The sequence below is a fragment of the Dermacentor albipictus genome, chromosome 7 (genome assembly GCF_038994185.2).
Source record: "Dermacentor albipictus isolate Rhodes 1998 colony chromosome 7, USDA_Dalb.pri_finalv2, whole genome shotgun sequence".
Lineage (NCBI taxonomy): Eukaryota > Metazoa > Arthropoda > Arachnida > Ixodida > Ixodidae > Dermacentor > Dermacentor albipictus.
This window is the reverse complement of record NC_091827.1, coordinates 81,286,424-81,313,991: the sequence shown is the minus strand read 5'-3', so window position 1 is coordinate 81,313,991 and position 27,568 is coordinate 81,286,424. Positions and strand designations below refer to the sequence as shown.

General features: G+C 46.3%; 1 protein-coding gene across 4 annotated transcripts in view; it reads left to right on the top strand.

Annotated features, from left to right (window-relative positions):
* Positions 1–27,568, top strand: part of LOC135896908 (uncharacterized) — a 65,742-nt gene that overhangs the window by 14,658 nt on the left and 23,516 nt on the right. For 3 of the 4 annotated variants that reach the window (XM_070522408.1, XM_070522406.1, XM_070522405.1), the window contains exons 3-4: positions 14,827–14,883; positions 24,419–24,475. In XM_070522408.1, coding sequence (XP_070378509.1) covers positions 14,827–14,883; positions 24,419–24,475 — 114 coding nt within the window. The remainder of the gene's footprint in view (positions 1–14,826; positions 14,884–24,418; positions 24,476–27,568) is intronic. The other variant, XM_070522407.1, reaches the window with a different exon arrangement.

The window sequence follows — 27,568 nt, the reverse complement described above, 5'->3', positions numbered from 1 at the left end:
GTTGATTTTAAGGGTGGTTTCAAAAAAACGAGGAAATCTTTTGCCCTGCAAACGTGTGAAGGCAACCAAGCCTTCAAACCAAGCCCACGGCGATTCGTCGCGTTTCGGCGCATCTCCTGTGTAGCGATATGATGTATTTCGCCCCTGAAAATATCTGGAATCGCTCAAGCGAGCGTTCAGGTTCCGGCGCGACTGCTGTTCAATGTCAAAGAAAAAAATTTTCCATCTTGTGCCCAACAATGGGCGGGCGAGCCTGGTCCGCCGACAATATTTGAGGCCCCGCCGGCCGAATGTTAATTGCGGACGGTCCCAGTCGACGCTGTCGTTCTGCTCAATGCTTGCTGGCTCTGAACAGACCAGCGAGAACTGAATGGACCCGTCCCAACAGCTTAAGGACGTCGCACCATACAATCTTACAAAATAGTGCACACAAATATCAAGGAAAGGCGAGGACTTCGGCGTTTAGAGTGCAGAACCTTTTACTAAGCAAACACGCGACAAAGAATAATTCCGGGAAAGGTCTCGTATCATCCTATATAGGTGGCACTCAGCGGAACAAAAATTAGCAAGAAAATACGCACCGCATTCAAGTACAACACCGCTGATTTGACGAAACGGTAGACCACGCTCGGGTCGGCATACTCTGTGCGGGTTTCAAGGTCAGAGCGCCCACTAACTGCGGCGGTGAGCGCGAGTGATGCTCTGAATATTATGGCGCCATGGGCCTCGCACTCGAGTCTTTCTCCACGCTTCAAGGCAACGCATTTGAAGCGAGGAACGACGCCCACGGTAGCAGAAATCCAGAGTTCCTACGTGCGTCCGAGCCATTCCCGGCAGGTGCACCTACGCCACTAATCGTTAAAACGTACCAACCAAACAGGAATGGTCCGTTAGCGATGCGGCCTATTCCTACCCAAAAGGCACCGCGCAGAAGGCGTCGGCGAGCGGGAGGGGCGGCTTTAGAAGAGGTTGGCTTGTCCAGACTAGAAGAATCACGTGACGCTCCCTCCTAGTTTTATTCCTTCATCCATTCTTACCACGCAGGCTACGCTTACTTCTCGGTAAAGGCAAGAAAACAACACTACTGAACCTAAAGGCGAGCGCCTGAAGCAGGTGCCGCTGGCCGCCTGCGGAGACGAGGGAGGGTGAGGGGAGATGAAGGAAGTTGCAGCGACTGGTGGGAGGGCAGCGGAGTTGCTTTCCCGCCCAGTTACTCAATGACGTTAGTTGGCTTTGCTACAGAAACAGTAAAGTAAGAGAGGGCGGACCACCCCTCTCGGCTTCCACTCGCACATTTACCCTTGTACCTAGAGCGCAGGGCGCGCGGCCGCTATTTTATAGCGCTTGGAATTCATAGAGAACATCAGGGCGACGACAACGACGACGGTGGAAATTCAACTAGAGCTTCCCCACAATTAGTATCGCAACAGAACAACTGCGCTGCGAAACGCGCAGTGTGAGGGATCTATGACCTCACGAATTGTGGAGCTTCCACCGCGTTCCCTGTTAAATATGAAACAGAGTATAGAGGGTACGCAACTCCATTGTCGCTCTACTCACTGTGTGTGCACTTTCTAGCCGATTCTGCGGAAATTGGTTACACTACCAAGTTTGGACCCACGAGCTCTCCGCGACATCAACTGAAGCATTGGTCCAAATATTGCTTTTCCTATTGAAACGCACACTATTGAAACGCACAGAAGTGAAGGACGGGCGTGGAATGTTCTCGACTGATTAGCGCAACTGAAAACGAGGAAGCGAATTGTGCGTTCACCTGCTGTCCTTAGCGAAACAAAACAACCTTCCAAGGCCCATCGTCAAAGTGGCGTTGCACAAGAGCGCATTCGCAATCGGTGAGAGTGTTGAGCCACTGTGCTAAAGGCAGCAGGCAACGATGGCAGCGCCCTGTACCAGGGGCGTAGCCGGGGGGGGGGGGTTATGGGGCTTCAGCTCCCCCCCCCCACAGAAATTTTTCGTTCTGTCCATGCACCGCCAACCAAAGCAAGCCCCGGTGCCGGAAATCATACTGGATTTTGTCTAGAACGTCTTTTTCACCTCGAAAAGCCATTTCACCGCAAAAATTGTGAACTCGGGCTGGATTTCGCGGCAACGCCCATGCACCGGGAGTAACATAACGCAAGCCCCATCCGAGCACAAAGTTTCAAGGACGTGTTGATGGCGAACGGGCTCGCCGGGGCATCTCGCGGAGGCTGCGTAATTTACACTCTATCATGGAATCTACGGAGCGCGTGGATGTCAATTCCGAAACCTTATGGACATAAATTTCTCATAAACTTTTGATGTGGAAAGTGCATTGACATTTCGAAACGTGCGCTCTAGATATTAAATTGCGGAACTTTGTAAGTTTGATGTTCCCATAAATATTCGACAACAAAGGTGCATTAACTTTTCCAAAGTCGTACATCGGGCCATACAACGAAACAAGCCAAATCTACGCACTATCAGACAAGCTGACAAAGCCCACAGTGAGGCCCTATGAGACGAAGCGTTGTGGTGGTTCTTTTGAGCCGTCATGTCACATAAGAAATATTAACATTTTTTTTTTCACCTGCGCCAAAGCATCCAGTGAGGACACTAAAGCCAGCCAAGGTAACTACATTCCTATTTATTTTTTCTACGTTGAGTTTTAATCACGAGGACACATTGAGTCTCTTAAATTTTTTTGTTCTCGCCCCCCTACCCGCGGGCTGCCAGAGCCAGCCTGAGCGCATGCGTTTTTCTCGTGTTACCCCGACCACCGCGCGGCGCACTTCGGTGCGCGTTCGGCTTTCTCTGGCCGAGTGCATTTTCGCCTGGCAGAGTTTTGGACGCTTTCTAGCTAGAAGACGAGAAAATAAAACAATGGTCGCTCGCCGCCATCACTCTGGGGACTCGATGGACAGCACCGCGTTCGCCTGAGCGCAACCTCTCCAGAAAGGCTTGTCTAGCCGGTGTAGGATACCGAGCAGCATGCGTATGGTTCTCGGTGGACCAAACATCTCACGATTTCTTCGATATTCTTTCGTTAGCCAAATTAGGCGCCCAAAGTAGGCATTCGATTGTGGAGATACTTTCGTTTGCGTTTTGCATTTTGGTGCCCCCGCCCCACAAAAGAAAAAAAAAGAAATTGTTGTGGCACAGCGAATTGTCGCATGGTGAAAGTTCGATTTTGTTGCTTCTTGTTTTGCGGAAAGTAATGGGCAATGGGACGCTTCAGCTCCCAGATACTCCTATGATATTACTGCGATAGCAATTATATGGACACTCTAGGCACATTCCTGCCGTTGCCGTCGCCTTCATGTTCCGCATAAAGTCCAAGGGCGATAACATCCTGACCGCGCGCCGCATGCTGTATGTGCGAGTGAAAGCGTAGGGAGGGGGATGGGGGGCTGGAATGGGTGAGACGACGATGGTGGCTCAGTCTTGTGTGCGCGAGGGAGAAAACAGGAGCAAGCGCGCCGCTTTCCTTCGCGCGCGATACATCGGAGGGAGTGGATGGAATGGGGGAGGGATCTAGGATTCTGTGACTCTGTGATTACGCAGCACGTTTATTTGCCTTGTTTGACCCATTATATACCGTGGCTTTTTATATACCGTGACGACGACGAAGTGCCTTCTTCTTAGAACGCTTCTATCTGTGTTCTCTGGTTTCCGACGAATGCTTCGGAATTTCCTGGTGCCTCGGCTCCCGGTTTTGTGGCCCTCCTTGCCAGAGGTCATCAAGGCCGTCCCTCACAAGAAAAAGAGGAAGCGTGCTCAGTGACACCGAGGACACTGAGCTATACTCGATGTCGGAAGAAGACTCATCGGATGATAGCTTCATCACTGTCCGCAGAAAGAGGGCCAAAAGGAGGACTGTCAACGCGAACTCATCAACGCAAGCGAGCACGGCGACTCTGAAGTCAAAGCCTGAACGCTGGCCTCACGCCATCGTGTTCGTACCCGAAGAGCCCTCAAACAACCTCCGACTAATTTCATTCGGGGTCGTGCCGAATGAAATTAAGGACATACGGATAAATGCACGCAAAAATATCCTCGCAATCGTTGTTACCAATGGGAGTGCGCTCGAAAAAGTGAAGCAAATCTCGGTGCGAGGGCGCATCAAAGTGCGTTCCTATATACCGATGGATGACGCATCCGCAGCAGGTGTCATTTATGACATCGATGTCGACATTCCCAACGCGGACTTGCCTATCCTCGTCAAACCAGCAAGTGACGGTGTTGTCATCACGCGCGTGAGCCCCCTTGGAACATCGCGCTGCGTCAAACTGATCTTCAAAGGAGATTGCTTACCAACACATGTCAAATTTGGTCACTTCCGACACCCTGTTCGGCCCTTCGTACAAAAGCCTCTTCAATGCCATCAGTGCTTTAGGCTTGGACATGTCAAGGGTATCTGCCCAAACTCGATACTGTGTCCCCGTTGTGCTGAACCTCACGCGGAGGAGACGTGCCGGGCTACTGTCCTAAAGTGCGGCAACTGTAATGGTTCCCATGCTGCCTCGTCTAGGGACTGCCCTCGCATCAAGAAAGAGGTCGCTGTTCTCAAGCAAATGGTTCGGGACAATTCGACGCACAAGGAGGCTGCTGCAACGATCCGGCATCGGCATCGCCGAACCTCCTCAAAAAAGGCAGAGCCGCGAAAGGAGAGGGCCGCTTCCGTTGTAGCACCCACTTTCTCCAATCAGGCCAAAAAGGGGCTGAACAGCACAAGGAAGCCGCCTGAAAGGAATTTGTCTCAAGAAGAATGGCCTGCGCTTCAGAGCCAGCAATCTCCCACAGAACTACAGATTGTCAAGCCCGCTCGGGAGACTACTCACCTACTCCTGCCGCTGATGCCACGCCCAAAGCAGATCGTCAAGTCCTTTCAATGCTGCGTCCCCTCATAGATGCCATTCGAGCGATTCTGTCGAACCTTGGAATTACATCTGCTCAAAATACACTGAATGTACTGGACGCCTTAAGCCCAGTGCTTGAGTCCCTCGATTAGAGACATGGCCAGCCATCGCCCATCGTTTCGAGAGGAAGTCAAGGCAGCGTTAATCATACAGTGGAACGCAAGAGGTCTAAAATCACGCCTTTCGGACTTTCGTCAGTATATATATACTAATTTGTTCCCAATCACTGTCATATGTGAGCCTAATGTGTCAAAACCAGTCAGATTATCGGGATACGAAGCTGCTATATCCGCAACAACTAATGCATGCAGCAAAGTCATGGTTTTATTCGTCGAGAACTGACCTATGTTCGCCAGCCGATTTCGCCTCATGATGAAACTCAATACGTTTGCCTAACAATTAAAAAGGGCAGACTCATGTTTACACTTGTAGGCGTTTATATATCGCCTTCAAGTATTTTTGATTCCAAACGATTAACGAACGTCTTGTCTGTGTGACCTGCCCCATATGTCATCATCGGAGATTTGAATGCGCACCATATAGCATGGGGAAGCGCAAGAACAAATGCAAGAGGGCAAAGATTCGCAAACTTCGCCTGTAACCATGGCCTTTCACTCCTGAATGACGGCAGCCCAACGTTTATACGAGGCGTGAATTATGGCAGCTGTCTTGACCTAGCTTTCGTCTCCAGCACTTTCACAAGATATGTTAAATGGTTTTCGGATTTCGAGACACACGGGAGGGATCATATTCCCACATACCTTGTCATCAAAGGAATGTCCAGTCCCACCCCACGGAACACCATTCGATTATTGATTCGACCACTTTTACTTCCACCATGGAGGATGCTTGTCGAGAGGGCTTGTCCTCTGGATTAGAGGAAGCAATCAAGTCTGCAATGCTACACGCTGCGCGCACGGTCACGGTTTCGTCGAAGCACACGGAATTGGATATAGAGTTGGAGCGACTTCGTGCACTCCGTCGTCGTGTGGAGCGGCGTTACCGGCGTACAAGATCCATCGAAGACCTTAGGACAGCCAGACGCGTCTACAAAAGAAACTTCAACGTCGCATGGATAGATTGGCATCTCGACGTTGGGCAAGATTTTGTCAGTCACTAGACCCCCGAAAGCCACTTTACCACATCTGGGGAATCATACGTGGTCTACGTTCCTTCCCTGAACAACGCTTCCCATTCAAAGCGCTGGCGCTCTTCCAGGGGCGGCTAGAGGCTGATGTTGCAGAAGACTTTTGTGCAAGGATCGCTGGCCAAGCAACCGGTCCAGGCTTTCGAGCCCCCAGTCGCATCCCTGTTTCACGTGACGGCCGCACGGATCTTCCTTTCATAATGGAGGAACTAGAAGCGGCTCTTGCTCTATGCAGGCGTTCTCCATCCGCGGGACCAGATGGAATATCCTACTGCGCCTTGAACAACCTGAGTGATGGCGCACGGAGAGAACTGTTACATCTCTACAACTTATCTTGGCAGGATGGCATGGTTCCCGAAGAATGGAAGATAAGTCGCTTGGTCCCTCTCCTGAAGCAAGGCAAGTCCCCACTTGAATCCACCTCATAGCGCCCAATAGCGCTGGCCAGCTCAGTGAGAATGATAATGGAAAAGATGATCCTTGCCCGCTTAGAGTGGTACCTGGAGCACTACAACATGTTACCGAATTGCATGGCTGGTTTTCGTCGAGATCGCTCCTCAGTAGACAGTGTTGTTGATCTCGCTCCGCACGTCCAGCTTCAAAAGTCACGCAAAAGATTATCTGCAGCTTTGTTCTTGGATCTCAAGGGGGGTGCATACGATAACTTATCTCACGAGGCTATCCTCGATGCTCTTGAGATGATTGGCCTAGCTGGTCGAGTTTTCCAATGGATGTCTCATTACCTTTTTATGAGATCGTTCTTTGTACCGGTGTTGGTAAAACCGCACTACACTACACGTACCGTGGCGCTCCTCAAGGCGGGGTACTAAGCCCTACCCTATTCAACCTCACACTCATTGGTCTCATTGATCATCTACCAGCAGCGATCAAGATATCAATGTACGCCGACGACATATGTACATGGACCTCAGGTGTGACACGTCCGCAGATACGTGCGAGAATTCAAAAAGCTGCTACTCTAACAGCTATATACCTCCGCAACCAAGGTACCCATTCAAGGGACCCATTCACTTTAAACAATATTTAAAAACTGGAACGTGTACAGCACAAGGTAGTTAGGTTTGTTTTAGTTCATACGACCGCGCGTCCGTTAGTGAGCCCGTAAGGCGCAGTGGATTACCCCCGGTGACTGTGCGGAACCGTATCTGTCGATTAAAGTTCCTCTTTCAACTTGTAAACGGCCATTATAAGGTTAACACTTTCACGTTCTTTACTTACTCATCCGGTTATAACACGAGACGAAGGCATGCTTTATCGATAAACCCCATCAACGCACGGAATAACTGTTTCAAATATTCTTCTTTTCCTGGGACAATAACAGACTGGAATAATCGTAATTCTAATATTGTTACCCAGAACTCCTTATCAATGTTTGAAAAATGTTTGCAAATGTTATGAATTCGTGTGCGTTATCTGCTTGTATGTTTTTTTCTTGTATGTTATGTGTCCTTCACCAATGTCTGAAAATGCCTGCATATGGGATGGATTTGTATGTGTTGAAATGCTTGTATATTTCTATGCATACCCACCCTGCTATGATCTGATTTCAGATCGCAGTATCTATAAATAAATAAATAATAATAATAAACTTTGTTTCGAGTGGCACTGTTTGCCCTTTATCAAGCTGTATCTTGGCATTTGTATGTTCAATTGTATCTTCGCGTTTCTAATGTACGAAGGCCAGTGAAATGAAAGTGAGCCCATCCATCCTGCGCAAATATGGTTCTGTTCATTATCTGCAAGGCCTGCTCGTAGTACACAGACATCTCTCATTTACAAAAGTGGCACGCAGGTGTGAGGATAAATGTTCTTTAATGCGCTCATACACTGGGTTGAATGTTTGCGAGACGTATAGACGCTCCAGAAGTTGAGCAGGGTGGTGCCGTGAGGTTTTTGACAGCTGAATGTGTTGCCCAAAAAGAAATTAGTGACCGTATGGCTGCCGTGTACATTGCAAGAAAGCACGCAAGCAAGTAAAGTAAGTAAGTAAGTAAAGTAAGTAAAGTAAAGTAAGTAATTAAGTAAGTGCTTTATTTCCCATATACAATATACATTTGAATATGGACAGCTCTTGAGGAAAAAAGCTGCATGAGCAGCTTGACTAAGTCCTACTGAACATTGAACAATGCATTGCATTGGCCACTGTCAAGCGTTAGAACAAACGGTTCAAAGAAGGACGTGAAAGTTGCAAAGACGATCCCAGACCGCACCAAAGCCATCGTGCAATCACTCCTAACAAAATTGCAAAGGTTGATGAGCTGATGACACAAGAACGGAGGATAAGTATCGATGAATTGGCAGAGCGTGTAAACGTCAGTCACGGTTAGGTTCACCGTCACCGTTCACGCCATAATTCATGAACATCTCGGTTATCGGATATTGTGTGGGCTATGCATGCCCAAGATTTTGAATCACCGCCAGAGTACGGAGAAGTTCGGCGCTGCCTTTACTCATCTGATCCGGTATCACAATAAGGGTGACCAGTTCATGTCTGCAATTGTGATCGGAGACGAACCATCATGCCACAACTACGAGCCTGAAACACGACGGCAAAGCTTACAATGGAAACATTCGAATTCACCACCCCCATAGAAAGCAAAGGCCCTCATTTCAGCCGGATAGGTGTTGTTGACTTTTATTTTTCGATCGTCAGGGGCCATTAGTGATAGAATTTGCTAAAGCTTGAGAGACTATCAATTGTTTCCGATATTGTGAAACGCCAGATCGGCTGCATGTTGCAATCAAGAACAAACTACGTGAAAAATTGACGTATGGGGTCATCTTGTTCCACGACAATTCCCGTGCACACATCGCTGACGTGGTTAACAAAAAACTGGCAAAGCTCAATCGGGAAATGCTGCAACATCCGCCATACAGCTCACGCCTGTCGCCTTGCGACTTCCAGGTTTTGGGGCACCAAAAAAAAAACAGCTCAGGGGAACCAGATTCGTCTCGGACGCTGACGTGAAAGTCAGTTGCAGACGTTTTGAAGCAACAACCCAAGGAGGTTTTCGAGACGGGAATTACACGACTCGTTAGTCAGCGGGAGACAAATATCTAAATGCTCATGGAGGCTACTTTTAAATAAAGTACCCCGTTTGTCATATATTCGCAGTGGCTCACTTTTATTTGACTGGCCCTCGTAATTTCTGCAGAACTCCTGCTTTTTATACGTTCTTTCTGTTGCGACTATAATTTCGGTGCAATTACTCACGATACACGGCCGGTGACAGCTGCTCCTGCGTAATAGATTGGAACAAACGACAGCGTCATTGAGATTTTTCACTGGCCGTTGCATATGTGTAAGAGAATGTAAACAATGATCTTGAATGACAATGTTTCATTAACATATTTGCCCTCAACTTGTTCATTTCATGGCCTCTACATTTTTCATATCAGCGGCATGCACTGTTTTGCTGGTTTCGAACTGATGCAGTTCTAAAGCTCATGTGATATATTCTTTACTTAGTAAATAGACAAAGACATGGAAGCATTGACATCAGTTATGTTGGGCCCAATTTTGCCGGATACGAGTATATTATTGTATAAAAAAATACATATTTTGCTTGTATTGACAGCGCGTAGCGTTCAAGAATTCGTTTGCAGCATCTTTGGCAATGACAATACAGTTACTATTCATGTATTTGATCCCTAGGCAAATTGTTTAAGAGGAAGCTTTAGCTAGGGCCCAACTCCGACGCGGCCTATTCAGATACATGTAAAACACAGAAACGCTTTTCTGAGATAACTCCTGAATCGTTTTAATGAAATTTGTTGTATTTGAGAGAGTAAGGTAAATTCTAGTGTCTGTTGGAAGCGGAATTTCGATTTAGGGCCCGAACTTTGTTTAAAATATCTCGAAAAATTCGAAACTCCGAAAAAAAATAGAAGCACGAAGTTTACAAATTAATAGCTCTTCATCAAGAACAGATATTATGGTTCTGTAAACGGCATCCCTTACACCATTCACAGCGGACAAATTCGATATATCTATTTGAATTTGTTATGCTATGTACAAGGATTCTGCAAAAGCCTTATTTCCATAATACTTAATTTTTTGAGACTCATGTGTAACATCAATATTGTCTGCTGCAGAAGTACTATTATGTGCAATTTACAGATTTATGATATCAATTTTCATTGCTGATTTGCAAAGTTGTAAACTTCATTTCATCGTTTTCTGAAAATTTTAGATGTTTGCCACTTTTTAATAAAATATTGACGACCTAAATCGAAAATTCGAAAGAAACAATCAATAGAATTTAAGTTTTGCTTTTAAATGCGACAAACCTCATCAAATTTGGTGAAGTGGATGCCGAGAAAATCGAATTTTCCTTCTATATGTATTTAGATAGGAGCATCCGACCTAATGTTTCCTCTTAGGAGGTGGCCGAGCTGCATTGTGAGCCCCCCCACCCCACCCCCCCGCACCCCCGAACGAAATTTCTGGCTACGCCACTGCCCTGTACCTCTTAACGCTTCTTCCCTTCCCTCTTGGGTTGCCTCGGGCGCCGCACAGTCAAACGGGCACAAAACCAAGGGGGGCGCGGCACAAATCGAGCAAGAACCGCGAGCATTGCCACAATGGAGGAAGGAAAATACTAGGAAGGAGTGTCACGTGACAATTCTGAAGCCTAGAAAGCCACAAATTGAGAGGAATATGATGATGGGAAATACACCCTAACCTGAGAGGCAAGCGGTACATTTAGCCGGCTCGCTTTGGTCGCGTCTGCGGCGGGAGTTTTGGAAAATGCACACGTAGTCGGCAGTGGCAAACGCACTCCGCGTGTTTGTTGTCAGGCAGGTAACTCACCGAATTTCCACGAGGCTTGCAGCTTAAGAAAGCAGCAGACAGGCGCTAATGCTGTAGCGAATGTAGGCATTGGTAATTAATTGGTATTGGTAATTAATACTGCTAAGAACGAAGGCAGATAATTAACCGGAATTGTCCCCAAGAAACTGCGACGACCGCTTGAATGACGACTGGCTGCTTTTAGGGGTGGTTTCAGGACAACGAGGAAATCTTTCGCCCTGCAAACGTCCGAAAGCAACCAAGCCTTCAAACCAAGCCCGCGGCGATTCGTCCCGTTTGGGGTCATTTCGAGGGAAGCGATATGATGTATTTCGCCTCTGAAAACCTGTTAAGGCGCTCAAGCGAACGTTCAGGGTCCGTAGCGACTGCTTTTCAATGTCAGAGAAAACATTTTTCGATCTTGTGCCCAACAATGGACGGGCGAGGCGGGTCCGCCGACCATATGGGAGGCCCTGCCGGCCAATGCTAATTGCAGACGGTCCCAGTCGACGCTGTCGTTCTGCTCAATGCTTGCTGGCTCTGAACAGACCAGCGAGAACTCAATAGACCCGTCCCAACAACTTAAGGACGCCGCACCATACAATCTTCCAAAATAGTGCAGGCAAATAGCAAGGACAGGCGAGTACTTTGACTTATAGAGTGCAGAATCTTTTACTATGCAAACACGCGACAGAGGATCATGCCGGGACAGGTCTCGTATCATCCAATATAGGTGGTACTCAGCGGAACAAAAATGAGCAAGAAAATACGCACCGGATTCAAGTACACAAACGTTCATTTGACAAAACGATAGACCACGCTCGGGTCGGCATACTCAGGACGGGTTTCGAGGTCAGAGCGCCCACTAACTGCGGCGGTGAGCGCGAGCGCGAGTGATGCTTTGAATATTATGTCGCCATGGGCCTCGCACTCCAGTCTTTCTCCACGCTTCATGGCAACGCATTTGAAGCGAGGAACGACGCCCACGTTAGCAGAAATCTAGAGGTTATACTTCCAACGTGCCTCCGTGCCTTTCACGGCAGGTGCACCTACGCCACTAATCGTTACCACGTGCCCACCAAACAGGAATGGTCCGCTAGCGATGCGGCCTATTCCTACCCAAAGGGCACCGCGCACAATGCGTCGGCGAGCCGGAGGGGCGGCTTCAGAAGAGGTTGGCTTGTCCAAACTAGTAGAATCACGTGATGCTCCCTACTAGTTTTATTCCTTCATCCCTGCTTACCTCGCACGGCACGCTTACTTCTCGGTAACGGGAAGAAAACAACACTACTGAACCTAAATGCGAACGTCTGAAGCAGGTGCCGCTGGCCGCCTTCCGAGACGAGGAAGGGTGAGGGCAGAGGAAGGAAATTGCAACGACGGGTGGGAGGGCAGCGGAGTTGCTTTCCTGCCAAGTTATTCAATGACGTTAGTATGCTCTGCTACGGAAGCAGAAAAGTCACAGAGAACGGACCGTCCCTCTCGGCTTCCATTCGCACACTTACCCTTGTACCTACAGCATAGGGCGCGCGGCCGCCATCTTATAGCGCTTGGAATTCATCGAGAACTTCAGGGCGACGACTACGACGACGGTGGAAATTCAACTGGAGCTTCCCCACAGTTAGTATCGCAACAGAACTGCACTGCGAAGCGCGCAGAGTGAGGCATTTATGACCTCACAACTTGCGTAGCTAACCGCCGCGATCTCTGTCAAATATGAGAGTATAGAGAGTACGCAACGCCATTGTCGCTCTACTCAGTATGTGCGTACTTTATAGGCGGTTCTGCGGAAATTGGTTACACTACCAAGTTTGGACCCACGGACTCTTCGCGACATCAACACAGGATTGGTGCAACTTTTGCTGTTCCGTTCGTCACTACCTACAAAACGTTAAAAAATGTTTCAATTAAAGAAAACTTTTCAACATAATTATAGGCTTCTCATTAAAGGGACACTAAAGGTTACTATTAAGTAAACGTGGACTGTTGAAATACCATCACAGAAACCTCGAAACGCTTGTTTCGTGCCAAGGAGAGACTTATTTGAAGAGAAAATGCGTTCTGAAGCGTCCGCGTACCTCTAGCGCAGTTCAAATCGCCCGCCCTCCGATCGAGGAGTGTTGACATCATGGTCTCATAGTGACGTTGCGCCATCGGTGAGTAGAACGGCGTCCGCAGACGGCGCTACGGCTTTTCTGCGCAAAACGCAAACGCACGGCCAGAAACAGAGCCAAGACAGAGCCGACAGCAGAGCGAAAGCGGGTGTATGGTGGCTAGCGGAAGGAGAAACGAATTACGCCCCACATTACGTCCCACGGCACACGGAGAGTTTGTTTTCGTTAAACTATAGGCTGCGGCGAGCTCGCAGCGTGGTCGGCGTGGTCTGTGAGCCTTTTCGCACTCGCAACAGGGCATAAAAAGTGCGAATCGACGCAAAACTCGGCCTAGAAACGTGCTTCGCCACAGCCAGGGCTCAATACGACCCACGCTGGCATGACCCAGATGTCGTTTCCCGCACCGCCACCAGGCGCCGCTACTATGCCTCAAACTCCAGCGCAAGACGCCCATAAGCTGGTACTTCATTCTATGACGCAAACTTCGACGCTCGTCGCAATGGACCCTGACACCGATAGATTGGTTCGCGATGGTGGGCTCAACTTCAGCGATTTGAGCACCGACGAGCGCGACCTGCTGCTGAGGGCTCGCACTGCCGGCGTCGTGGCGTACTACGACGGCGGCCTCGACACCGGCTCTCCGGAGCGGGAAAGCAACGAGGGCTTCCCACGACATCACATGGACGTGGCATTCTCGCTGCTTGTTCCAAATGAAAGTTTCGCGAGCCAGCAGAACCCTCACAGCACGACGCGATAACGAAAGTACTGAAACTCCAAAGCGTGCGCGGCGCAGACTCGAGCGCGCAGAGTCGAGCAAAAACGAAACCTTTCGAACACCCATATTACTGAAGGGTAACGTCAAAATGTTTTTTTTCTTAGAATCGAATAGATGTAGACAAGTAGCATTTTATTCCATTTTATAATCGAATGAAATGATATTTTTAATACGAGTAGTCGAGTATTAGTAACACAAATTATGAGGAGTCCTTTCGTCATCGGGCTAGTACCGGAATGTCGCTGGGGGGTCTCAAATCGTGTCATGCATTTACCTCAATTTCTCGGTTACTAAAGTTCTGTTCGCGATTAAATTGACGCCTTAGACGTTCTAGAACATTGCTCTACCACTTTAACTTGAGTTTCTGGTAACCTTTAGTGTCCCTTTAAGCCCTCCTTTATTGTGCAGACAGATTGATCATTTTCAGCGTTTGAAAAGGAATCCTGCATCACTGGCTTGCGCATTGTTTAAAGCTCCGAGGAAGAATCCCGTACCGAACACCGTAAACCAAATTAGGCCTTCGATAACTAAACGAATCAGTGCCAAATTCAATTTACTAATTGCTTCACATAATGAATACAATGTTGGAAAACCTGACATAATATTTCGTATTGAAGCTTTGCCATTTCGATTGAAAATAGCAAATGAACTTAAAGGTGAGTTATTCCTCAAGAGTTGCTAAGAATTAATACGTGAAGCTCCAAACTACGAAGAATTCTTTATGTTCCGAACCGATATATATATATATATATATATATATATATATATATATATATATATATATATATATATATATATATATATATATATATATATATATATATATATATATATAAATATATACATATATATACATATATATATACATATATATATATATATATATATATATATATATATATATATATATATATATATATATATATATATATATATATATATACGGATAGTTATTAACGCCGTAAATTATGTGCATTGACTTCTGCCTTGAAACGATTCTCCAATCTGAGTAGATGGCTTGTGACCGTGCAAAGAGCGGCGATGTGTTCAGCGCTGAATCCATGCTCTATTTCCAACAGGCGCTGAACTAATCTTCTGGCCTCCCAGAAATCGTTCGACAGCTTCTCCGCGTCAAGGTTTGTATCAGATTTGTGCTTCGCATGCTGAAATGCCATCCTGCTTATAAAAAGGCGACAGCCTTGACAAATTAACCATTATAGGGACATGGTTTGTTTTCTTCCTTATTCAAAAACATAAAAACTGTCCTACAAGCGAGCACGATTGCCAGTAGCCTAAGAAGGCGAGTAGTACAGCCTACTTGTTCTTCGCCTGTTGCTGGCAGCTCCGCATAGTCTGTGCATGTAACTGTACTCACGACATGCAGGACACAGGCTTTTCATTATCAGAAACGCTGAACACCTGAATGAAATAAAATTGCGGCAATCTCCGAGCAGTAACCGACTGCATCTGATATTTTGCCTCAAGTCAACGTTAGGTTAAACAATCTAAAGAAATTGGAGAATAAAGTCAAGTACAATGTGGTTTAAAACCCGCTAGTTACTTGCAACTCAGTAAACCGCAACTGGCGCAATGCCTCAAGCAGACAGACAGTATACACTTTCGCAGTGTTCTTCTTTATTTTGGTTTCCTTAAACAACATAACTTTTTCAAATATTTTCGGTTCCTAAACTCTGGACAACAAATTACCTCCCAAATGGCACCATCGATACCGCAAGCCCTAGTTCAATTTCAACACGCTACTTATCTTAAATACCTGTACAGCGTAACGTTGACGAAAGCAACAACGGTGTTGGTAACGGAACTTATAGACTTGAAGATGAAAGAATGGCAGAGCAAATTCACAATTACAGACGAATCTCCGTATTGATGCATATGTCAGAAAGCAATGAAAAAGAAGGAGTGTGTTCCTTCAGAATATTGCTCACAATACCCCCAGTGGTCTTAAGATCATGCCTTTACAGAATGCTGGAAAGCAAGGTTTCAGAAAGGTAATTTAATCATTAATCCCTCCTAGAGCTACGTGCGCAAACATTGGGCATTTTCAACTCGGGTTCTTGATATAAAAATACATGTTTCAGCAGAATTTCAAACACTATGAATTGTCTGCAATATCTCTGATCCTGAAACGATTCTTTATTTTGACTAGCCGCCTTGTAACAGAGCAGACAGCGATGCAGTATTGAGCACTGAACTCGTGCTCTATTACCAACAAGCGGTGACCGTATCGTCTGGCCTAACGTAGATCATTCCACAGCCTCTCCGCCCTTTCATCCTCAAGGTTTCTAGAATACTTGTGCTTCGCATGCTGCAATGTTATCCTGATTACAAAAAGGTGACAGCTTTCACAAACTAGAATTTCAGGAACATGATTTATTTCCTTCCCTATTCATGTACATAAGAAAAGGCCCTACAAGCAAGGACGATTGCCAGTAGCCTAAGACAGCGGGTCGAGCATCCTTGTTCATGGCGTGTTGGTGGCGGTTCCCCAGGCTCTGGGCCTTTAACTGGACGGGCAACGCGCAGGACACCGGCTTTCCATCATCAGAAACGCTAAAGTAGCTTACAGAAAATTTGGGAAATCTAATTACATCTGGTAACATCTTCCCTGAAGTCAATGTTAGGGTAAACTACGTAAACAAATTGTAAAAGATAATCAAGTACAATAACGTCTAGAACCCTCTAGTTACTTTCAACTCGGTAAACCGCGACTAGCGCAATGCCTCTAGCAAACCAATGGAGTATACACCTTCGCAGGGTTTTTTTTTTTATGCAATAAACGTCTTTCGAATATTTGAAAGACGTTTACCAGTCTTTTGGAACATTTTGCATGAATTTCTCGTGGGCAAGCAAACACGTTCAGACACTTGCGCGTTTCAATTTAGCCACCTAGACAGGCTGAGCCGCTGCCATTAGCAGCGATTACGCGTTTTCATAGGGTCTTCTGCATTGATAAAAGCATTGATTGCCTTAAAATACAGGACCATATTTTGCTTTATGCATTGTAAAGCGTACTAAACGACGCCATACGAAAGTCTCAAGACACAAGCACGAAGATCAGACAAATCTTTGTACTAACCGTGTCTGCTCTGCGATAGCACGGCCAGAGTTCCATCTAGGAATTCTAGCATCGGTAAAGCTAGGGACCATAACTATTGTTAGAATGTTTACGATCCGCGACCGGCGCAGTCGACATCGGGGGACCTGCGTTACATCATAATCCAGATACTAATTAATATTTCGGTGTGAGCTCATCGCTTGCATTACATGAATATGAAAATTTTGTGACTCTTCCCCGCCCTAAGAAACTTGTCACTGACGAGGGATAGAGACAGACGTCAGAATGCGATGAGGAAACCTGCACTAAACGCAGGCCTTACGGAGGCGTAGTTAGAATGCAGGCGATAGCTTGCGCGGGCAAAGTACGCGCGGAAAACTGGAAGCAGTGGGTGAACTGCGTCTTGCATAGCAGCCAGGAGCTTCTGGAAAGGACGCCTTGGAACGAGGGCGAGTGTGTCGGTGGGGAAATCATGCGATAAAAAATGCACTGCAACAAAGTTCATATCGGTAAAAACGAGTTTATTGGGGAAATCCTGATATAGTGTGCCTGGCAGGCTTTGGAGAAGGTTATTTCTTGAAAAATGGGAGTATTGGTTTCAAGGCTATAGTATGAGCTTCATAGGCAAGTACACCATGAAAGAATACGCACTATATGCTATATGACAATTCTCCAGCGGGGCCGAATTATTTTTTTTTTGTCTTGCGTGCGCGCGTGATACGTCGCGCATTGTGTCTTTGCATCTGGTCTGTCTTGTTCAATACAACCGATCTTGCCATTACAAAAAATTGTGTAATATTTCAAGACAACAGATTACTGGCGTAGCTTTATTGACTTGGTCATGATCCACACTAATAAAACGCATATTAGTGAAGGACAGGCGTGGAATGTTCCCGACTGAACTGATGAACACAACGGCGAGACTAGAAATGAAATAGACTTCATACTCAGCGCTAACCCTGGCATCATACAAGATGTGGACGTGCTCGACAAGGTGCGCTGCAGTGACCATAAGTTGGTAAGAACTGGAATTAGCCTAGACCTGAGGAGAGAACGGAAGAAACTGGCACATAAGAAACCGATAAATGAGTTAGCGGTAAGAGGGAAAATAGAGGAATAATTCCAGATCAAGCTACAGAACAAGTATTCAGCTTTAACTCAGGAAGAAGACCTTAGTGTTGAAGGAATGAACGACAATCTTGTGGGCATCATTAGGGAGTGTGCAAGAGAAGTCGATGGCAACTCCGTTAGACAGCATACCAGTAAGCTATCGCAGGAGACGAAAGATCTGATCAAGAAACGCCAATTTATGAAAGCCTCTAACTCCACAGCTAGATTAGAACTGGCAGAACTTTCGAAGTTAATCAACAAGCGTAATACAGCTGACATAAGGAAGTATAATATGGATAGAATTGAACAAGCTCTCAGGAACGGAGGAAGCCTAAAAGCAGTGAAGAAGAAATTAGGAATTGGCAAGAATCCGATGTATGCGTTAAGAGACAAAGCCGGCAATATCATTACTAATATGGATGAGATAGTTCAAGTGGCTGAGGAGTTCTATAGAGATTTGTACAGTACCAGTGGCAGCAAAGACGATAATGGAAGACAGAATAGTCGAGAGGAATTCGAAATCCCAATGGTAACGCAGGAAGAAGTAAAGAAAGCCTTGGAAGCTATGCAAAGGGGGGAGGCAGCTGAGGAGGATCAGGTAACAGCAGATTTGTTGAAGGATGGTGGGCAGATTGTTCTAGAGAAACTAGCCACCCTGTATACGCAATGCCTCATGACTTTGAGCGTACCGTAATCTTGGAAAAACGCTAAAATAATCCTAATCCATAAGAAAGCGGACGACAAAGACTTGAAAAATTATGGACCGATCAGCCTACTGTCCGTTGCCTACAAAGTATTTACTAAGGTAATTGCAAATAGAATCAGGAACACCTCAGACTTCCGTCAACCAAAGGACCAGGCAGGATTCCGTAAAGGCTACTCAACAATAGACCATATTCACAATGTCAATCAGCTGATAGAGAAATGTGCGGAATATAACCAACCCTTATATATAGCTTTCATTGATTACGAGAAAGCGTTTGATTCAGTCGAAACCTCAGCAGTCATGGAGGCATTACGGAATCAGGGAGTAGATGAGCCGTATGCAAAAATACTGAAAGATATCTATAGCGGCTAAACAGCCATCGTAGTACTCGATAAAGAAAGCAACAAAATCCCAATAAAGAAAGGCGTCAAGCAGGGAGATACGATCTCTCCAATGCTATGCACAGCCTGTTTACACGAGGTATTCAGAGACCTGGATTGGGAAGAATTGGGGATAAGAGTTAATGGAGAATACCTTAGTAACTTGCGATTCGCTGATGATATTGCCTTGCTTATTAACCCATGAGACCAATTGCAATGCATGCTTACTGACTTGGAAAGGCATAGCAGAAGGGTGGGTCTAAAAATAATTCTGCAGAAAACTAAAATGATGTTTAACAGTCTCGGACGAGAACAGCAGTTTACGATAGGTAGCGAGGCACTGGAAATGGTAAGGGAATACATCTACTTAGGGCACGTATTGACCGCTGATCCGGATCATGAGGCTGGAATAATCAGAAGAATAAGAATGGGCTGGGGTGCGTTTGGCAGGCATTCCGAGATCATGAACAGCAGATTGCCATTATCCCTCAAGAGAAAAGTTTATAACAGCTGTGTCATACCAGTACGCACGTACGGGGCAGAAACCTGGAGGCTTACGAAAACTTACGGCTTACGGCTTACGAAACTTACGGCTTACGGTTCTGCTTAAATTGAGGACGACGCAACGAGCTATGGAAAGAAGAATGATAGGTGTAACATTTAGGGATAAGAAAGGGGCATATTGGGTGAGGGAACAAACGCGAGTTAATGATATCTTAGTTGAAATCAAGAAAAAGAAATGGCCATGGGCAGGACACGTAATGAGGAGGGAAGATAACCGATGGTCATTAAGAGTTACGGAATGGATTCCAAGGGAAGCGAAGCGTAGCAGAGGGCGGCAGAAAGTTAGGTGGGCGGATGAGATTAAGAAGTTTGCAGGGACAACATGGCCACAATTAGTACATGACCGGGGTAGTTGGAGAAGAACGGGAGAGGCCTTTGCCCTGCAGTGGGCGTAACCAGGCAGATGATGATGATGATGATGATTAACTGATTAGCACAAATGAAAACGAGGAATCAAACTGTGCGGTCAACAGCTGTCCTTAACGAAACGACACAACCTTCAAGGGCCCATCGTCGAAGTGGTGTTGCACAAGAGCGCATTCGCCATCGGTGAGAGTATTGAGCCACTGTGCTAAAGGCAGCAGGCAACAATGGCAGCGCCCTGTACCTCCTAACGCTTCTTCCCTTCTCTCTTGGGTTGCATCGGGCGCCGCACAGACAAACGGGCACAAAACCAAGGGGGGTGCGGCACAAAACGAGCAAGAACCGCGAGCATTGCCACAATGGAGGAAAGAAAATACTAGGAAGGAGTGTCACGTGACAATTCTGAAGCCTAGAAACCCAAAAATTGAGAGGAGTATGATGATGGGAAATACGCCCTAACCTGATAGGCAAGCGGTACATTTAGCCGGCTCGCTTTGGTCGCGTCTGCGGCGGGAGTTTTGGAAAATGCACACATAGTCGGCAGTGGCAAACACACTCCGTGTGTTTGTTGTCAGGCAGGTAACTCACCAAATTACCACGAGGCTTGCAGCTTAAGAAAGCAGCAGACAGCCGCTAATGCTGTAGCGAACGTAGGCATTGGTAATTAATTGGTATTGGTAATTAATACTGCTAAGAACGAAGGCAGATAATTAACCGGAATTGTGCCCAAGAAACTGCGACGATCACCTGAATGACGACTGCCTGCTTTTAGGGGGGGTTTAAGGCCAACGAGGAAATCTTTCGCCCTGCAAACGTGCGAAAGCAACCAAGCCTTCAAACCAAGCCCACGGCGATTCGTCCCGTTTGGGGTCATTTCGAGGGAAGCGATATGATGTATTTCGCCTCTGAAAACCTGTTAAGGCGCCCAAGCGAACGTTCAGGGTCCGTAGCGACTGCTTTTCAATGTCAAAGAAAACATTTTTCGATCTTGTGCCCAACAATGGACGGGCGAGCCGGGTCCGCCGACCATATGTGAGGCCCTGCCGGCCAATGCTAATTGCAGACGGTCCCAGTCGACGCTGTTGTTCTGCTCAATGCTTGCTGGCTCTGAACAGACCAGCGAGAACTCAATAGACCCGTACCAACAACTTAAGGACGTCGCACCATACAATCTTCCAAAATAGTGCAGGCAAATATCAATGACAGGCGAGTACTTTGGCTTATAGAGTGCAGAACCTTTTACTAAGCAAACACGCGACAGAGGATCATGCCGGGACAGGTCTCGTATCATCCAATATAGGTGGTACTCAGCGGAACAAAAATGAGCAAGAAAATACGCACCGGATTCAAGTACACAAACGTTCATTTGACATAACGATAGACCACGCTCGGGTCGGCATACTCAGGACGGGTTTCAAGGTCAGAGCGCCCACTAAGTGCTGCGGTGAGCGCGAGTGATGCTTTGAATATCATGTCGCCATGGGCCTCGCACTCCAGTCTTTCTCCACGCTTCATGGCAACGCATTTGAAGCGAGGAACGACGCCCACGTTAGCAGAAATCTAGAGGTTATACTTCCAACGTACCTCCGTGCCTTTCACGGCAGGTGCACCTACGCCACTAATCGTTACCACGTGCCCACCAAACAGGAATGGTCCGCTAGCGATGCGGCCTATTCCTGCCCAAAGGGCACCGCGCACAATGCGTCGGCGAGCCGGAGGGGCGGCTTCAGAAGAGGTTGGCTTGTCCAAACTAGTAGAATCACGTGATGCTCCCTACTAGTTTTATTCCTTCATCCCTGCTTACCTCGCACGGCACGCTTACTTCTCGGTAACGGGAAGAAAACAACACTACTGAACCCAAATGCGAACGTCTGAAGCAGGTGCCGCTGGCCGCCTTCCGAGACGAGGAAGGGTGAGGGCAGAGGAAGGAAATTGCAACGACGGGTGGGAGGGCAGCGGAGTTGCTTTCCTGCCAAGTTATTCAATGACGTTAGTATGCTCTGCTACGGAAGCAGAAAAGTCACAGAGAACGGACCGTCCCTCTCGGCTTCCATTCGCACACTTACCCTTGTACCTACAGCATAGGGCGCGCGGCCGCCATCTTATAGCGCTTGGAATTCATCGAGAACTTCAGGGCGACGACTACGACGACGGTGGAAATTCAACTGGAGCTTCCCCACAGTTAGTATCGCAACAGAACTGCACTGCGAAGCGCGCAGAGTGAGGCATTTATGACCTCACAACTTGCGTAGCTAACCGCCGCGATCTCTGTCAAATATGAGAGTATAGAGAGTACGCAACGCCATTGTCGCTCTACTCAGTATGTGCGTACTTTATAGGCGGTTCTGCGGAATATGGTTACACTACCAAGTTTGGACCCACGGACTCTTCGCGACATCAACACAGGATTGGTGCAACTTTTGCTGTTCCGTTCGTCACTACCTACAAAACGTTAAAAAATGTTTCAATTAAAGAAAACTTTTCAACATAATTATAGGCTTCTCATTAAAGGGGCACTAAAGGTTACTATTAAGTCAACGTGGACTGTTGAAATACCATCACAGAAACCTCGAAACGCTTGTTTCGTGCCAAGGAGAGACTTATTTGAAGAGAAAATGCGTTCTGAAGCGTCCGCGTACCTCTAGCGCAGTTCAAATCGCCCGCCCTCCGATCGAGGAGTGTTGACATCATGGTCTCATAGTGACGTTGGGTCATCGGTGAGTAGAACGGCGTCCGCAGGCGGCGCTACGGCTTTTCTGCGCAAAACGCAAACGCACGGCCAGAAACAGAGCCAAGACAGAGCCGATAGCAGAGCGAAAGCGGGTGTATGGTGGCTAGCGGAAGGATAAACGAATTACGCCCCACATTACGTCCCACGGCACACGGAGAGTTTGTTTTCGTTAAACTATAGGCTGCGGCGAGCTCGCAGCGTGGTCGGCGTGGTCTGAGAGCCTTTTCGCACTCGCAACAGGGCATAAAAAGTGTGAATCGACGCAAAACTCGGCCTAGAAACGTGCTTCGCCACAGCCAGGGCTCAATACGACCCACGCTGGCATGACCCAGATGTCGTTTCCCGCACCGCCACCAGGCGCCGCTACTATGCCTCAAACTCCAGCGCAAGACGCCCATAAGCTGGTACTTCATTCTATGACGCAAACTTCGACGCTCGTCGCAATGGACCCTGACACCGATAGATTGGTTCGCGATGGTGGGCTCAACTTCAGCGATTTGAGCACCGACGAGCGCGACCTGCTGCTGAGGGCTCGCACTGCCGGCGTCGTGGCGTACTACGACGGCGGCTTCGACACCGGCTCTCCGGAGCGGGAAAGCAACGAGGGCTTCCCACGACATCACATGGACGTGGCATTCTCGCTGCTTGTTCCAAATGAAAGTTTCGCGAGCCAGCAGAACCCTCACAGCACGACGCGATAACGAAAGTACTGAAACTCCAAAGCGTGCGCGGCGCAGACTCGAGCGCGCAGAGTCGAGCAAAAACGAAACCTTTCGAACACCCATATTACTGAAGGGTAACGTCAAAATGTTTTTTTTTCTTAGAATCGAATAGATGTAGACAAGTAGCATTTTATTCCATTTTATAATCGAATGAAATGATATTTTTAATACGAGTAGTCGAGTATTAGTAACACAAATTATGAGGAGTCCTTTCGTCATCGGGCTAGTACCGGAATGTCGCTGGGGGGTCTCAAATCGTGTCATGCATTTACCTCAATTTCTCCGTTACTAAAGCTCTGTTCGCGATTAAATTGACGCCTTAGACGTTCTAGAACATTGCTCTACCACTTTAACTTGAGTTTCTGGTAACCTTTAGTGTCCCTTTAAGCCCTCCTTTATTGTGCAGACACATTGATCATTTTCAGCGTTTGAAAAGGAATCCTGCATCACTGGCTTGCGCATTGTTTAAAGCTCCGAGGAAGAATCCCGTACCGAACACCGTAAACCAAATTAGGCCTTCGATAACTAAACGAATCAGTGCCAAATTCAATTTACTAATTGCTTCACATAATGAATACAATGTTGGAAAACCTGACATAATATTTCGTATTGAAGCTTTGCCATTTCGATTGAAAATAGCAAATGAACTTAAAGGTGAGTTATTCCTCAAGAGTTGCTAAGAATTAATACGTGAAGCTCCAAACTACGAAGAATTCTTTATGTTCCGAACCGATATACATATATATATATATATATATATATATATATATATATATATATATATATATATATATATATATATATATTTATATATATATATATATATATATATATATATATATATATATATATATATATAAATATATATATATATATATATATACGGATAGTTATTAACGCCGTAAATTATGTGCATTGACTTCTGCCTTGAAACGATTCTCCAATCCGAGTAGATGGCTTGTGACCGTGCAAAGAGCGGCGATGTGTTCAGCGCTGAATCCATGCTCTATTTCCAACAGGCGCTGAACTAATCTTCTGGCCTCCCAGAAATCGTTCGACAGCTTCTCCGCGTCAAGGTTTGTATCAGATTTGTGCTTCGCATGCTGAAATGCCATCCTGCTTATAAAAAGGCGACAGCCTTGACAAATTAACCATTATAGGGACATGGTTTGTTTTCTTCCTTATTCAAAAACATAAAAAACTGTCCTACAAGCGAGCACGATTGCCAGTAGCCTAAGAAGGCGAGTAGTACAGCCTACTTGTTCTTCGCCTGTTGCTGGCAGCTCCGCATAGTCTGTGCATGTAACTGTACTCACAACATGCAGGACACAGGCTTTTCATTATCAGAAACGCTGAACACCTGAATGAAATAAAATTGCGGCAATCTCCGAGCAGTAACCGACTGCATCTGATATTTTGCCTCAAGTCAACGTTAGGTTAAACAATCTAAAGAAATTGGAGAATAAAGTCAAGTACAATGTGGTTTAAAACCCGCTAGTTACTTGCAACTCAGTAAACCGCAACTGGCGCAATGCCTCAAGCAGACAGACAGTATACACTTTCGCAGTGTTCTTCTTTATTTTGGTTTCCTTAAACAACATAACTTTTTCAAATATTTTCGGTTCCTAAACTCTGGACAACAAATTACCTCCCAAATGGCACCATCGATACCGCAAGCCCTAGTTCAATTTCAACACGCTACTTATCTTAAATACCTGTACAGCGTAACGTTGACGAAAGCAACAACGGTGTTGGTAACGGAACTTATAGACTTGAAGATGAAAGAATGGCAGAGCAAATTCACAATTACAGACGAATCTCCGTATTGATGCATATGTCAGAAAGCAATGAAAAAGAAGGAGTGTGTTCCTTCAGAATATTGCTCACAATACCCCCAGTGGTCTTAAGATCATGCCTTTACAGAATGCTGGAAAGCAAGGTTTCAGAAAGGTAATTTAATCATTAATCCCTCCTAGAGCTACGTGCGCAAACATTGGGCATTTTCAACTCGGGTTCTTGATATAAAAATACATGTTTCAGCAGAATTTCAAACACTATGAATTGTCTGCAATATCTCTGATCCTGAAACGATTCTTTATTTTGACTAGCCGCCTTGTAACAGAGCAGACAGCGATGCAGTATTGAGCACTGAACTCGTGCTCTATTTCCAACAAGCGGTGACCGTATCGTCTGGCCTAACGTAGATCATTCCACAGCCTCTCCGCCCTTTCATCCTCAAGGTTTCTAGAATACTTGCGCTTCGCATGCTGCAATGTTATCCTGATTACGAAAAGGTGACAGCTTTCACAAACTAGAATTTCAGAAACATGATTTATTTCCTTCCCTATTCATGTACATAAGAAAAGGCCCTACAAGCAAGGACGATTGCCAGTAGCCTAAGACAGCGGGTCGAGCATCCTTGTTCATGGCGTGTTGGTGGCGGTTCCCCAGGCTCTGGGCCTTTAACTGGACGGGCAACGCGCAGGACACCGGCTTTCCATCATCAGAAACGCTAAAGTAGCTTACAGAAAATTTGGGAAATCTAATTACATCTGGTAACATCTTCCCTGAAGTCAATGTTAGGGTAAACTACGTAAACAAATTGTAAAAGATAATCAAGTACAATAACGTCTAGAACCCTCTAGTTACTTTCAACTCGGTAAACCGCGACTAGCGCAATGCCTCTAGCAAACCAATGGAGTATACACCTTCGCAGGGTTTTTTTTTTATGCAATAAACGTCTTTCGAATATTTGAAAGACGTTTACCAGTCTTTTGGAACATTTTGCATGAATTTCTCGTGGGCAAGCAAACACGTTCAGACACTTGCGCGTTTCAATTTAGCCACCTAGACAGGCTGAGCCGCTGCCATTAGCAGCGATTACGCGTTTTCATAGGGTCTTCTGCATTGATAAAAGCATTGATTGCCTTAAAATACAGGACCATATTTTGCTTTATGCATTGTAAAGCGTACTAAACGACGCCATACGAAAGTCTCAAGACACAAGCACGAAGATCAGACAAATCTTTGTACTAACCGTGTCTGCTCTGCGATAGCACGGCCAGAGTTCCATCTAGGAATTCTAGCATCGGTAAAGCTAGGGACCATAACTATTGTTAGAATGTTTACGATCCGCGACCGGCGCAGTCGACATCGGGGGACCTGCGTTACATCATAATCCAGATACTAATTAATATTTCGGTGTGAGCTCATCGCTTGCATTACATGAATATGAAAATTTTGTGACTCTTCCCCGCCCTAAGAAACTTGTCACTGACGAGGGATAGAGACAGACGTCAGAATGCGATGAGGAAACCTGCACTAAACGCAGGCCTTACGGAGGCGTAGTTAGAATGCAGGCGATAGCTTGCGCGGGCAAAGTACGCGCGGAAAACTGGAAGCAGTGGGTGAACTGCGTCTTGCATAGCAGCCAGGAGCTTCTGGAAAGGACGCCTTGGAACGAGGGCGAGTGTGTCGGTGGGGAAATCATGCGATAAAAAATGCACTGCAACAAAGTTCATATCGGTAAAAACGAGTTTATTGGGGAAATCCTGATATAGTGTGCCTGGCAGGCTTTGGAGAAGGTTATTTCTTGAAAAATGGGAGTATTGGTTTCAAGGCTATAGTATGAGCTTCATAGGCAAGTACACCATGAAAGAATACGCACTATATGCTATATGACAATTCTCCAGCGGGGCCGAATTATTTTTTTTTTGTCTTGCGTGCGCGCGTGATACGTCGCGCATTGTGTCTTTGCATCTGGTCTGTCTTGTTCAATACAACCGATCTTGCCATTACAAAAAATTGTGTAATATTTCAAGACAACAGATTACTGGCGTAGCTTTATTGACTTGGTCATGATCCACACTAATAAAACGCATATTAGTGAAGGACAGGCGTGGAATGTTCCCGACTGAACTGATGAACACAACGGCGAGACTAGAAATGAAATAGACTTCATACTCAGCGCTAACCCTGGCATCATACAAGATGTGGACGTGCTCGACAAGGTGCGCTGCAGTGACCATAAGTTGGTAAGAACTGGAATTAGCCTAGACCTGAGGAGAGAACGGAAGAAACTGGCACATAAGAAACCGATAAATGAGTTAGCGGTAAGAGGGAAAATAGAGGAATAATTCCAGATCAAGCTACAGAACAAGTATTCAGCT